Raw genomic sequence first — 15,207 nt, 5'->3', positions numbered from 1 at the left:
GTTCAAAGGTCAACTAAAGAGCCAGAGCCTCTGGGTTGGAGCTCAGGCTCTGCCACTTCCCAGTTGTGTGACCTTGAGCAAGTCCTCTGTGCCTGGGGATGCAGTATGTAGAGTGATGCTGATGAGGACCATGGTGGTATCTGCCTGGTTAAGGATGCTGTCGTAATTCACTGAGCCCGTAATGCGCAGGACCACTTGGAGCTTGTCTGGCCTCGGCACCCCAAGCCCCACCCTGACTCAGGCCCCCTCCAGATACTTGGTTCAGGGGAGTTTCAGCTCCTCCCCTAGTGATAAAACAATCACAGGTGATGACCCTGGAGACCCCTGGAACAGGAACAAGAGCCCTCTTGACTGCTCCCCTCACTGTTCTCAGCTTTGTCTTGAAAATGTCGCCAGGTCTGAAAGAATTCTGAAACAAAATGTTTTGGATGACTAGTTCTTTTTTGTAGGGATCGTTCTCTGATGCGAGACACAATCTCCTTATGACAGCTATCAGCTTCATTTTGCCTCCATCGAATAAGACCTGACACAAAACTCCTATCTTAGAAATTCTTAGAAAACGAACCCCTTTTCTTCCCCAGTGCACATTTCATTTTGGTTTCCTTCAGGTTTCTTAGAGGTGATCTTTTATGGAATGGAGTATTCAGGACATTTGAAAGGTGTCAGTGTTTAAGGTATTTAAAGATAATGGAGCTGGATGTGCACCTCTTTTGCACTTGTATGCCATTGAATTTGCTTTATTCAGCTCTAAAGCCCTGTCCTTTTATTCTGTGGAATTTGCCATGTCTTCCGAGTCTTCTATGAACTGTGTGGGGAAGAATGGAGGGTTTAAACCTTGGAGTGGTTCAACCCCTAACTGGCTGCTATGTCACTTTTGATCCTTCACAATGGTGACCAGATTTCCATCCTGTGCAGCAAATTTACCAGCTTTCTGTTTTAAAAAAATGAAACTGAGTAAACACAGGCAAGAATAAAGTGGCTTTTCACTTACAAATCTACTGTATTTAAGAAATGTGTAATTTGGTTTAAATCAAGATGATGATGTGTTACAAGTTGAGTGCGTTAGATAAAGATGTTATGATACAGGGAACGAAATGGGAGAAATTTATTGAAGATCAGTGGATGTTCGGCCAGTACCGCAACCTTCTTCTTCCATGGGATCATGGGCAGGTCTGGATTCTGAAAAAAATGTTTTAAATTAAATAAGAGGAAGGAACCCACATTTATCTAGGCTTTCTTTCCACTTCCTGCCAGAGAGAGGTGGTTTTTCTTCTTGGAATGAAGCAGAGTACTCTCCTGACCTGGGTGGGCATTTGCACTTCTCAAATTTGACTCCATTTGACTGAGATGGAGTCTGTGTGTACATGGGGTGTGTGTGTGTGTTTGTGTGTGGCATGTGTGTGGTGGGATTTGTAATAAACGGAAGGCTTGATTTTCCTCTCTCTGGAGTTATCATCTGCACCAGGTAGTAAGCGTACACAGGGATGGTTAAATTTGTTCACATAAGTCTCTATCATTCATTTGCCATATTTATTTACACTAATCAGAACATGCAAGCAAGATTTTTCCAGATGATCCAGCTTCTGTTAATCAAGGGTTGGCCAAGGGCCTGGGAATTTCTCATGACAACATTGGACAATAATAGGAACTAATAATTTTTTTAAATACTGCTCTAAGCTGAAGTCTTGGACTCAAATATAAATTTTAAGTTCATTCTGATCCTTGATGGGAGTCACCTATATTGATTTTCTCCTTGGTCAGTGCCTTGCTTCTCTTTCTAGGATCCCATCAGAGAGTTACATAATGATGACTATTCCTGCAAGGTACTAACCTTGGCAGGAAGTCCAGTCTCCAGTCTTGACTGTACCACCAATTAGCTTCATGAACTTGGACAAATCAGCTCCCTGCCTGGCCTCTTTTTCTGCACCTGAAAGCTAGAGACTTTACAATCACTTTGTTTTTCTTAACTTGAAGCATGTTTTCTGATGATGACCAGAAAACTGGACTGACAAAAGACTTCTCTCTCCATGGACTAGAACAATTCTGCACAGCATGTTATTTAAAGGTAGTCGCTGTATAAGCTTTGAGGAAATATGCTTAAATGCTTGCATGTGCAATACATTGCACATAGCTCCCCAGGCCACCTATTCAGAGAATCTTGCCCAAAGATTCAAGATTAACCATAAGACATTCCTTTTGGTCAACCTGGTAAATTGAAAATACACATGATAGGCATAAACATGGACAGAAAATTAACCTAATGATAGGAGAGATTCTGACCATTGACATGAGACTTTTAAAAATTGAATACCATATATTTGAAGATGAGACATTGAATATAGTGATTGGAATAAAATATGTGGCAGTGTAATTATTGACAAAAGTGATAGCTCTGATCTTGTTGCAGTTGGCGAAACTCTTTGCTGCTTCCCTCGTGTTTCTGTTGATGCTATGTTCCATCAACAGTCTCCTGTCTGCTATCCCTTGTGACTAGTGAACTGAATTCATAGAGCAGTGGATCTGGTCCACGGAGGCAGTCTGTGACATTTCAAAACATCCTGTCTTGGACTGATCTTTTCTTGGTCTCACGAACATCATGCCTTAACCATCTTGAGCTAAAGTGACATAGAACTTGCTATGATGCAAGAAGTATTGGAAACAATGAAAGAGATAAAAATAATCCTGAAAGAGATAAAAATAATCCTGAAAGTGACTGATAACAATTTCTTTCTTTTTTAATGCCTTTAGCGACAAGGAGCTGGGACGACCAATGGAAAAGACAAGCCATCTGGTGAAAATGGTAAGACCCCACGAATAGTCTAACTACTTACTTACGTCTGTAGTTTTGGGCACATGGCAGGTGTGGATCATAACTTTTAGCCAAATCAGCCACTGTCTATGCCTGCACTTTGGTGTAGAGTGGATTTTAGCAATTCAAAGTGGGCACCATGGTCTGGTTTTAAAACAACAACAACAAAAAAACCTGAGCTAAACACAGTGGATAAGATCAGTTTCCTTCTCAAAGGAGGACGCCCATTCTGGGCAACATGATAATTACGATGCAAATATAGTTCTCTGCTTTCTTCATTAGGGGTGGTGAGAATCACCCGAGTTGTTGTGAGGATAAAATGAGATCAAATGAGAGAAGTGCTTTGAAAACTGTGAAGCGCTCAACTTCACAGAAAAGGAGGTTTAAAACTCGCTTTGCTCTCCCTCGTACGTAGAGCAGGGTGTCACTGCACGGACTCACAGAAGATAAAAGTAATAGCAGAGAGCAGAGCACGTATATTCTCCATTCCAGTCTCCACCTCAGCCTTCAATTGTAGGAAGGATCATTAAATTTTATCGTTGAAACAGACTGGCAGCGGAGGAGCTGGGATGTGGCCGGGAAAGGGAAGAACACGGACTCTGAAGGCGACAGAGCTGGGAAGAAGCCCAGCTCCCCACCCTTAGTGGTTGTAATGGAGGATGACTGGTCACCAGAATAAAAAGCCCAGGGCTGGGGTTGTGGTCCTGGTGAGGTTGAGTTCTGGGTGTTCCTGTATGTGACTCAGTTGTGACTCAGTCACTCAGTTGTGTCTGACTCTTTGTGACCCCATGGACTGTAGCCCACCAGGCTCCTATGTCCATGGGATGCTCCAGGAAAGAATACTGGAGTGAGTTGCCATCCCCTTCTCCAGGGGATCTTCCCTGACCCTGGGTGTTCCAACTTTTTGTTTATTACAAAATGAACTCACCTTTCATGGAAAACTATTCCTTGCTTCCTGCTGGATAGAATTTAAGCTGATGCTGCTCATCCAGTTGTAGATAATGTCAATCTCAGATCCTGGCTGTAAAAACTCCTTAGGGTTCTGAAAACCACTTAGGAAGCTCCGTTTCGAATCTGAGTAGGGCCTGAGCAAGTCTTAAGTTCTAGAATATTTCTTGGTGGGCCACTCATCTGTGGCTGCTGACTCACTCGCCTGTTTTGGGCCTTTGTCCTGGAGAGGGACTGTGTGGTGGTGACCCCTGGGGTGAAAAGTTCATTGTATTAATAAAAAGAGGGACTGGTACCCAAGAATGTCTTGATCAGACCTGGGGGCTTGGGGAGGGTGGGGGAGGAAATGTGCTCTTTCGCAAGCCTTTGCTGATGCCCACAGCTTTTCCCATTTTCTCTGTGTGGGTGTGGGTTGGTGGGTTTATTAGCAAGGCATTCTGAGAGCAGAGAGGAGCAAAATGAGAACCGCTCAAACAGAGAAGGATGGAATGTCTCACAAGAGTTTCCTGATTATCTGGGTTCATAGATTCATGTCCATCTTGTCAATGGAGTTAACATCCATGGAACCTGCCAACCTTAGTATCATGGGATTTAGTGTCAAAAGGCTTCTCAGAGATGCCCTCATGAAGCGGTTTTCAACCTTTTGGCTCTCACAACTTCTTTTCATTCTTAAAAATTCTCAAAGACCCCCAAAGAACTTCTGATTTGTTGGCTATATCTACTGATGGTTCTCATATTAGAAATTAAAATGGAGAAATGGTTAAAGGGTTTACTTTTTTGTTCACTAAAACTAAAGTGACAAACCTAAAATATGTTGACATAGATAACATTTTAAAAATAAAAAGTAATAATATTTTCCGAGACAGAAAAAAATACTTTTGCAAGACAGTGGGAGAGTTCTGTATTTTTGCAAATGGCTGTAATGTCTGGCTGCGTAGAAGACAGCTACTTCCACATTCAGTCAGTTGTAATATCATGTGTTGTGTGGCCTCTAGAAAATTCCACTGTGTACCTATGAGAAGACGAGATTTTAAAAAAGCAAATAATACCTTGCTGTTGTTGTTTGGTGGTACTAGTGGTAAAGAACTTGCCTGCCAGAGTTGGAGACATAAGAGATGTGGGTTCCATCCCTGGGTTGGGAAGATCCCCCGTAGAAGGAAATGGCAATCCTCTCCAGTATTCCTGCCTGGAGAATCCTAAGGACAGAAAAGCCTGGCGGGCTACAGTCCATAGGGTGGCAAAGAGTCGGATACAACCGAAGCAACTTTGCGTGCACACACGTTGTTGTTCCGTCCCTCAGTCATGTCTGAATCTTTGTGACCCCACGGCCTGCAGCATGCCGGCCTTCCCTGTCCTCTACTATCTCTTGGAGTTTGCTCAGATTCATGTTCATTGAGGCAGTGACGCTACTTAACCATCTCATCCTCTGCTGCCCTCTTCTTTTACCTTCTCTCATTTCCAGCATCAGGGTCTTTTCCAATGAGTCAGCTGTTCGTATCAGGTAGCCAAAGGACTGGAGCTTCAGCATCAGTCTTTCCAATGAATATTCAGGGTTATTTCCTTTAGGATTGACTGGTCTGATCTCCTTTCTGTCCAAGGGATTCTCAAGAGTTTTCTCCAGGACCAAAATTTGCAAGTATCAGATAATATAATACCTTAGTACCATAAAGGTGATTTTGATTTTGTGGGCTCCCTGAAAGGAAGGAAGTCCCCTCAGGGTAACCAGTGCATTCTTTGAGAACTGCTGCCCTAGGTAACTCATGGCTCACGCGTCACGCGGGAGGAGACTGGAGTCTGTGGTCTGGCAGAGTGGTGGTCAAGGCAGGACTAGGTCCCTTGTGCTCAATAGCTCTGCAGCCTGGCTTTCCCTTGGCATCCACAGGTCCTTCAAAGCAAGTCTATGTGCTCAGCGCTTTGCACCAGAGGTGGTTATCAGCTGTTACAGAAGATACTGCTTTCTGGTATTATAAAGCATAAAATTCATTTCCAATAAAAACTGATTCACTCTAGTGAAAAATGCATATGTCTTTTCTGGAAGTGTAAAACTAAACAGAAAGGAAAAATTCAAGACACTACAAATAAAGCTTTTCTTTATATAATTCTAGATATTAGAGGATATTCATTTGACAAAGACTATTTGATAGTTAAAGATTATTTTATAGTTAAAGACTCATGGCTCTGTATACATTCAAATTGTTATTAACATGTTCTATCTTAATTTCAGATATAACTGCTCATGTGTGATATACATACATGGTATTTTATTAAAATATTGAATTTGGGGTAAAGTTTTCTAGAAGTAGTCTAAATGTTTTCCTAAAAATCTAAGCTGCCTATTCCTTATTCTTAAATATGCAATATGAGAAGATCATCTTGGAATTTTTGTTTTAACCTAATATTACATCCCATTGAAATTCAATTCATTTTATTCTGTCATCATGGGTATCTCAAGAGATCTTTTATCTTAATGTATATTTCCTATTAATACAAATGAAACTGTCTACATGTTTTGAAGAAACAGGGACCCATGAGAGTAGAAATATGAAGCACAGACTATCAAAATATTATGAGATCGGAATAGTAGTCAATTAATTGTAAAGTGAGCATCCCAAAATATCATTAGTTGACTACAATTTGAATATTATAAATTTACTTGAGGTCTCCATTTAGCACAAAGCAATGAAGACTATAGGGGGTTCCCTGGTGGCTCAGTCGATAAAGAATCTGCCTGCAATACAGAAGACTGCCTGGAATGAAGGAGACATGGGTTCGATCCTCAGGTTGGGAAGATCCTCTGGAGAAGCAAATGGCCACTCACTCCAGCATTCTGGCCTGGGAAATCCCTTGGACAGAGGAGCCTGGCAGGCCACAGTCCATGGTGTCACAAGACTCAGACATGACTTAGCAACTAAACCACCACCACCAACGAAGACTACAGGGCTATGGGCTTCCCAGGTGGTGCTAATGGTAAAGAATCTGCCTGCCAGTGTGGAAGACATAAGGGACGTGAGTTTGATCCCTGGATCAAGAAGGTCTCTGGGAGCAGGAAATGGCATCCCGCTCCAGTATTCTTGCCTGGAAAATTCCATGGGCAGAAGATCCTGGTGGGCTACAGTCCATGGGATGCAAAGAACTGGACACAACTGAACAACTGATCATAGACATACACATAATGAAGACTATGGGAGTGAAGTCTGGGTGCCTTGAGATTCTAATCTGGATTACAGGAGACACAAGTCAGATACATTAAACCCCATTGGGATCTAAATTCTTGAGCTCTGCTGAAATACTGTTAAATATTATCTCAAAAGGGTCATTGGCTAGGAATCTGGATTCTTCTAAGATTTATTTTTGTGTCGTTGTTGTTGCCGTGGTATTTATTGATGTGAAATTTAACATATATCCACCCCATATGATACAGAACAACCTTGAACTTGTCCTTATTCTCCAGTACACCAACCTCTGGATACACAACCCAGATGGTCCTCATCTTACCTGCAGTGTGAAGACATTTTTTTCCCCCAGAAATACTAGAGTTGTATTATTTTTTAATTAAAAAAATAAATTCATTAGTATCTTGATAATTCAGAGATTTTCATTCTTATCTGAACAAAGTGCCTTTGTGATTGAGTAGTCTTGGCCAAGAACTTCATCTGTTTGCACATAGGACTTCCCTATGTGCGTATGTTAGTGGCTCAGTCATGTCCGACACTTTGTGACCTCATGGATTATAGCCCACCAGTCTCCATTGTCCATGGGGTTTTCCAGGCAAAAATACTGGAGTGGGTAGCCATTTCTTTCTCCAGGGGATCTTCCTGACCCAGGGGTTGAACGTGGGTCTCCTGCAGTGCAGGCAGATTCTTTCCTGTCTGAGCCACCAAGGAAGCCCCTATAACTCTCCACTTGAGTGAAACGCCACTTCAGAGCTCTGGTTACAATTCATCTGCTACATTCAATTCAAACATGACACAATCATCTGAATCGGATTATTCACCACTAGTCGCCAGTTTGCTGTTGTTGTTCAGTCCCTTAGTTGTGTCTGATTCTTTGTGATCCCATGGACTGTGGTACACCAGGCCTCCCTGTCCTCTGCTATCTCCCAGCGTTTGCTCAAAATCATGTTCATTGAGTCGGTGATGCCATTCAACCATCTCATCCTCTGCCACCCCCTTCTCCTTCTACATTCAATCTTTCCCAGCATCGGGGTCTTTTCCTGTGAGTTGGGTGTTTGCATCAGGTGGCCAAAGTACTAGAGCTTCAGCTTCAGGATCAGAATCAGTCCTTCCAATGAATATTCAGGGTTGGACACAACCAAAAGGTTTCATTTTGTAAGAATAATTTGGCTGTGTCTCTTGATTTATATCTTGATGTTCATTGTTCAGAGAGACTGTAAGAGTTAAATTTCTTTATTGATGAACAAAAGTGGGAAAATACTGGAAAGAGAGTGGCTGCTGGGTGACTTCCAATCTGAAGGAAAGATTTATGAGTAATAAACTTCTGATGGAGCTTACTTTTAGCGCTTGAGGGCTTACCCAAGCTAGATTGAATTTCTAAAACTGGAATGGATTTCTCTTGACTGAGTGAGCAGTGATATATTTGTTTCCAAAGTCTGTACTTGGAGGTGAAAGGCATATGGACATACCTGAGTTTGATAAGAGAATCCCCCCACCCAGTCCTGGCTGTAGGTAAATACCCAGAAGGAAGGTATTTTTTCTGAAATACCTGTGGGGCTCACTCCAGCTGTTGTCTCTTTGAAATGTGATTTGTTGTGTTGTGTGCGTGCTCAGTCATGTCCGACTCTTTGTGAGACCACAGACTGTAGCCCACCAGGCTCCTCTGTCCATGGGATTCTCCAGGCAAGAATACTGGGGCAGGTTGCTATTTCCTTCTCCAGGGGATCTTCCTGATCCTGGGATGGAACTCACATTTCCTGCATCAGCAGGTGGATTCTTGAGTATCTGAGCAAAAATACAGCACCATACTTGGATAGGTGCTTCTTCCTTGGAAAAGAGGTCATGGCTTGAGAAGTTTCTAGTAGGTGTGGGATTGTACTAGAAGCATCCAAGATTTAGTTTGCTTTGTTGTGATTATAGTTACTAACAACGAATAAGGTCAAAGATGGTGGTACTGGGTACTCTACTTTCCTTGTTTTGAATAAAGTTAAAAATCACATTTAAGTTTATCTCACCTTTGATTTTGAGGGAACACAGACACACACATTGCAATTTTATTTTTCTGCTATCAAGTATGTGGAGAGAGAAACTGACTGAGAAGGACCTACATTCATAGACATAGAGACAGATAGAGTAGCATTAATTTGAGCCTGATTTTTCAAATAAGAACTAAAATTCAAATATTTATTCCCAAAACAATTTGCATGCTGCCCACACCCACCCCCTTGGCTCCAGGGCACCCAGCAGATACCCCATTTTTCTTTTGGTATATTGTTGACCTTTCCATGACCGCAAATTTACATGGGCAGATTTTGCCTGGGCTACATTTCCTCTGTCTCCTTTCCTTGGTTTGTGGAAGTGTGTGGGGCAAGGTCTTGTACACAGGATGGATGATCAGCCTGGAGTAGGGAGAGACAGCTTTGGAACTGGGAACAAAAGGGAGCTGACTGAATGCTCACTACCAAGCTTAAGAGAGAATGTCAGTTCTGGCAGGAGATGCTGCGGGGCTGGTCTGATTCCTTGGTCCGGGCAGGTTGGGCTGGAAGGCAAGAGGAGGAAATGCAATTTCCAGAAAGGCTATGGAGAGATCATGCGTTGTTACTGCCTATGGCAGAGGTGTGACTGGTTCTGCTTCAAATACGGGATATGATGGTGCCTGAGGCTGGGTGGAGGGTTTTGGACGTTTCAGCAGGCTGCTCTTTGCGGGGATCTGGAAGGCAGGGCTCTGCACAGTTCTCCTCTACTCTGAGGATGTAATACGCCAATTCTGCATGAATCTCAAGATGAGTTCAGGTGGAAGCTCAGCGTGCTGAGCCTCTAAGCCCTTTGAAACAGGGAAAATGGTAACTTGGACTGCTGAGCGGCCACGGGTCTCAGAGACGTGCTGGTTAAACTGCATCTGGCTATGGGAAAAACATGTCTCTAAATAATCAATCACTGAGGTGTGCAATGATTCCCAGAACAGAAAGCTTTAAATCTGTTTTCTGTTAGAGCAGTAAAACCTGCAGGAGGCCCTGAATTCACCTGGACTGATGAACTGTGCGTGCTGCCCTGAATGCCGCAGAGCTCTCAGGGTCAAACATCACATCACTCTGGTCTCCAACAGGGGTCCCTTGGCCCTTTCCTCCTCCTTTTTCTATATTTGAAGTAACCAGAAAAAAATTCAAAACAAGAATGGATGAAATATTGTACTAACATGACTCTCAAATACTATTAACAGGACGTGCCCTTTGTATTATGAGCTCGGAATGCTCTGAAGCTTCTCTATTCCAGAAGGAAGCTATGGATGGATACACAAGGTTGCTCCTGATATTGATCCAGATGGGGAAAGAATGAAATTGGAATTGCTTAGAAGGCCAGGCCTTTAAACCATCAGGGTATCCACACAGGCCTGGTCAATGGGTAATATTGTTCAACAAGTGAATCGATTCTTTGCAAAGGTTATTTTAGGGATTAGGGATGACAGGGAATTTATTACTGCAATCTCAACTGAGTGACTGATTGATTGATATTCCCCCCCCCCGCCGACTCCTGCTTCAGGTTGAGTCTTATAATATAACTTCAGTGTGCTAGTAAATACCGTGAATAAACACGATGCTTCTAATCCACTGTCTTTGGAGTAAATGTGCTTGAAGCATTGTTAGTAGATGTGGAGCTTTTTACCTACTTCTGGTTCTAGTTCTCTACATCTGTGGGTGTTTGCATAGCCTAAAACGCTCTCATGCGCAACCGATTCCATGGCAGACTTGGGAAGGGAGATGGGGAGGCTATGTCAGCCCAAGTTCCTTGGGGAGTCCGGAGATAGGCCCCAAGGTTGCATAAATCACAGGAAAGATGGCGGGTCATCTGGCCTGCGGTCCAAAGACTCCAGCTTGTCCCCATGTTCACGCTGTCCTGAGTTCTCTCTTGACTAGGGGTCTGGGGTGTAAATGGGCAACTAGGTTGGGCTGTGGTCTGAGTCCATAGCACTGAAGGAGGTTAATAGACTGACATCTTGGCCAAGCTGGAAACCATGGTCTCAACAGCAGTATCATCTCATCAATTTAGTTAACTAGCTTCTGGCACGTAGGTATGGTCACAGACTATTATAGGGACAGCCTGTTAATTTTCAAAAGTAAAACACTGAAGCAGTATTCTAATTTGTGGGCTTATCTGTATTTCCTTCCTCCTTCCCTCTAGGCTTCCTTTCTTTTTTTTTGAGATTAAATTTTAGATAGCTTTAGACCAACTGAAAATAGAATTTGGAGAAGGCCCATGTGTTTTAGTGAAAAAAATGAATTTATAAATTATGCTGAAAGAATTCCCACTGAAGATCTTTTGAAGCCTATGAATTATGAGCTTGCACCAGGAGAGTGATGATCTGTCTATCCTTTGCCCTCATCAGGAGACAGGAATGTTTCTTATTCTGCTTATCAATTATTTGTATGAACATAATACTTCTCAGGTACTTGAATATGTTTTGCTTTTTTAAGCAGGTGATACATTCATAATTTTATGTAAAAATTAATTTGCACAACAAGCAGCTTTTCAGAAGAGAGAATCCACTACAACTGCAGCCTGAGCTCCATGATAAGATGTTGAAATCTGTAGGGTTCCCATCAGAGCGGTGCATCTGTGATTGCAAAGGCATTAGCGAAGCTCACAGCTCCTGTTCCTTCTTGGGAGTCAGTGTGTTCAGGCAAGACAGCGGGCTGAGTTGCCTTCAGGCACTGGACTTCCTCTTAGGCGGGACCTGCTTTCCTGTCCCAGATTTGCAGAACAAGGAAGTCCCCCATCCCTGTGACAGTCTGCAGGTGTCCTCAGAGCAACCACAGACTCACCCAGACCTGCAGGCAGACATCTCCCTGGTCTCACCTGAAAGCTCTCATCAGCGATCCCAGAACGTGGCTTTAGGGAGAGCCCCAGAGGGTTGTTGTGAGTTTCTGTAAAATCCACGCAACACAATTGGTTTCTTCCAACGTTCTTAATCAGTAATGAGTTGGCATTTCCAATCAATAATAATTAACTGCCAAGATTTGGCTCAATTTAGACAATTCAGCCAGGAAACGGTACTATTTCACTCCAAGTACAATTTTTATTCTTTCCTAAGTGGGTCCCTCATACTCAGGAAGTGACCACTTTTTATTCACTCTGACAAGCTGAGAACAAATTAGCTCTGAATCCTCTTTAAATTTTTTTTAATTGAAGTAAAACTAGTGTACAATGTTATGTAAGTTACAGGTGTACAAAATAGCAATTCACATTTTAAAGGTTATACTCCATTTGTAGCTATTATAAAATATTGCCTGTATTCCCTGTGATGTACAGTATATTCTGCAGCTTATTTATACCTAATAGTTTGTACCTTCTCATCCCCTACCCCATGTTGCCCGTCCCCCTTCCCTTATCCCACCAGTAACCACTAATTTGTTTTCTATATTAGTGAGTCGGCTTCTTTTTTGTCACATGTACTAGTTTGTTGTATTTTTTAGATTCTACATATAAGAGATATTTTACAGTATTTGTGTTTCTCTTTCTGACTTAATTTCACTTATCATAATGCCTTCCATGTCCATCCGTGCGTGCCTGAGTGCATGCTTATTCATGTCTGACTCTTTGCAACCCCATGAACTGTAGCCCACCAGGCTCCTTTGTCCATGGAATTTTCCAGGCAAGAATACTGGAGTGAGCTGCCATTTCCTTCTCCGGGGGATCTTCCCCACCTAGGGTTTGAACCTGAGTCTCCTGCTTCTCCTGCATCAGTGGGTAGACTCTTTACCGCTGCACCACCTGGGAAGCCCTCCCAGTCCATCCGTGTAGCTGCAATTGGCAAAATTTCATTTCTTTATACGGCTGAGTAGTATTCCTGTGTGTGTGTGTGTGTGTGTGTGTGTGTGTGACATCTTCTTTATCTGGAATCCTTTTTTTAAGAGTGACTTCAGAATGTGATAGTGGATTTTGTTGGCCCTGTGCTAAAACCTCATCTAGCAAACAGGCTGCATCAGTGTGGTTTTGCCTCACTGAGGGCAGGTGCCTTCCACTTCAGAGGCAGACAGGGGAGCAGAGACCGCATAGCTGAGTTTGTCTCAAGGTTGGCATGACATCACCCAGCCCGGGCTCTGGAAGACAAGCCCCTACAAGCTCAGCCTTAGCTCTTCTTCAGTTGCTGCCTCCTGACCTCACTTGCTCTCTACCAAGGACCAAGGACAGGGCCAGTTGTATCAGTTGTAGGGTTCAGGGGAAAACTGAGGACCTGGGCTCCTTGGATTTGCCTGGTGGTGCAGTGGATAGGAATTCGACTGCCAATGCAGGGGCACGGGTTTGGTCCCTGGTTTGGGAAGGTTCCATATGCCTCAGAGCAACTAAGCCCGTGAGCCTCACCTACTGAACCTGTGCTCTAGAGCCCTGGAGCCACAACTACTGAAGTCTGTGTGCCTAGAGCCCGTGCTCTGCAACAAGAGAAGGCATCGCAATGAGAAGGCCTCTCTAGTTGCAACACAACTAGAGAAAGCCCACGTGTAGCAACGAAGACCCAGCACAGCCAAGAAAGAAAGAGAGAAAGAAAGAAAACCTGGGCTCCTTGTTAAAAATTATTAAGCAGATCATTCAGTCAAGCCTGGTCACTTCCTAGGGTCCCTGCACATATTGTCTACCATGTAACTGGCCTGAGTGGTACCACATACAAACTCCTATTTAAAAACAATTCAATATTAACTTCCCTGACAGTCCAGTGGTTAAGATTCTGCACTTCCCCTGCAGGGCTCATGAGTCAGGGAACTAAGATCCCATTTGCCATGCAGCATACCCCCCCACCAAGAAAGCCAATTTATTATGTATTATTCATTTCATAATATCAATACATTTCACCCCCAGCACTTTCTAAACTGCTACCCTGGTTTAAGCACAGCAGATAGATCATGGGGAACTTTTTAGGCATGAAAATTTGCATCTAAGAACTTTTCCAAGTCAGGGGCTTAAAACCTCCCTCTCTTTAAAGTTTTCCTTACTTTTTAATGGCCTTGGCACATATTCCTGGATCCCTTTGTGTGTTGGTTGTGATTTTGTATGATTTCTGGTTTGGGGTCAGACTTGAAGAGAATGGAAGATTGCTGCAGACTCTCTGGCCCGTGGAGGGAGAGTTCTAAGTCCCTCCTCTTGCTTCAGGGCAGCTGAGGCTCCTCAGGCCAACAGCATGCAGCAGAGGGGGACCTATGAGTTTCCTGGCTTGGACCTTAGGAAACTGGAAGCTTCTGCTTTTTCCCTCTGGGAATGTTTGCTGTGAGAGAAGCCAGTTGCCACTTAAGAAGTTCCAGTAGATGGGAAGGAAATCCAAAAAAGAGGGGATGCATATACATGTATAGCTGATTTGCCTGTCTGAACAGCAGAAAGATCACTTTGCTGACAAAGGTCCGTATAGTCAAAGCTATGGTTTTTCTGGTAGTCGTGTGCTGATGTGAGAATTGAACCATAAGGAAGCCAAAGAATGGATGCTTTTGAACTGTGCTGCTGGCGAAGACTGTTGAGAGTCCCTTGGACTGCAAGGAGCTCAAACCAATCAATCCTAAAGGAAATCAAACCTGAATATTCATTGGAGGACTGATGCTGAAGCCAAAGTTCCAATACTTTGGCCACCTGATGTGAAAAACTGACTCATTGGAAAAGGCCCTGATGCTGGGAATGATTGAGGGCAGGCGGAGAAGGGGGCGGCAGAGAATGAGATGGTTGGATGGCATCACTGACTCAATGGATATGAGTTTGAGCAAGCTCTGGGAGTTGGCGATGGACAGGGAAGCCTGGCGTGCTGCAGTCCATGGGGTCAAAAAGTGTTGAACACGACTGAGCCACTGAACAACACCAACAACAAGAAACTAATACAATATTATAAAAGAACCATGCTCCAGTAAAAATTTAAAAAATAAATTAAAAAAGAAGAGCCACTACCTTAAACTGCCATACTGTAAGGAAGTCCAGCTAGTCCATGGACAGTGACCTGGAGAGGTGCCCACCCAGTCAGACTCTGCTGGCTCTCCCCTCCCAGATGGCAAGAATGAGGGTGAAGGTTGTTGGGTGACCCCAGCCCTGGGACCATCCGGCTGCACCTGTGTGGGAGGCTCCATCAAGAGAAGAGAAGCTCAGCCAAGCGTGCTAACCTACAGCACTGGGGGGAGAGAACACTCAGTTCTTGTGCTGAATCTGCTAATTCAGGGTGATCGGTTCTGCAGGAATAGTTATCTGGAACACAGGTAAATTGTTCCTCTCTGCTAACGCCTTGGTTCCTTCTCCTTCTCTCACTCCACT

The 15,207-nt window shown here is 43.5% G+C and overlaps 1 protein-coding gene across 1 annotated transcript in view; it reads left to right on the top strand.

The window, feature by feature from the left end:
- PCP4 (Purkinje cell protein 4) overlaps positions 1–15,207 on the top strand; it is a 65,370-nt gene that overhangs the window by 27,394 nt on the left and 22,769 nt on the right. The window contains exon 2 of the mRNA XM_043875372.1: positions 2,749–2,800. Within this exon, the coding sequence (XP_043731307.1) occupies positions 2,749–2,800 (52 nt within the window). The remainder of the gene's footprint in view (positions 1–2,748; positions 2,801–15,207) is intronic.

Source organism: Cervus elaphus, chromosome 19 (genome assembly GCF_910594005.1).
Source record: "Cervus elaphus chromosome 19, mCerEla1.1, whole genome shotgun sequence".
In the NCBI taxonomy this organism is placed as follows: domain Eukaryota; kingdom Metazoa; phylum Chordata; class Mammalia; order Artiodactyla; family Cervidae; genus Cervus; species Cervus elaphus.
The sequence above is the reverse complement of the archived record's forward strand: the minus strand, read 5'-3'. Positions and strand labels throughout refer to the sequence as shown.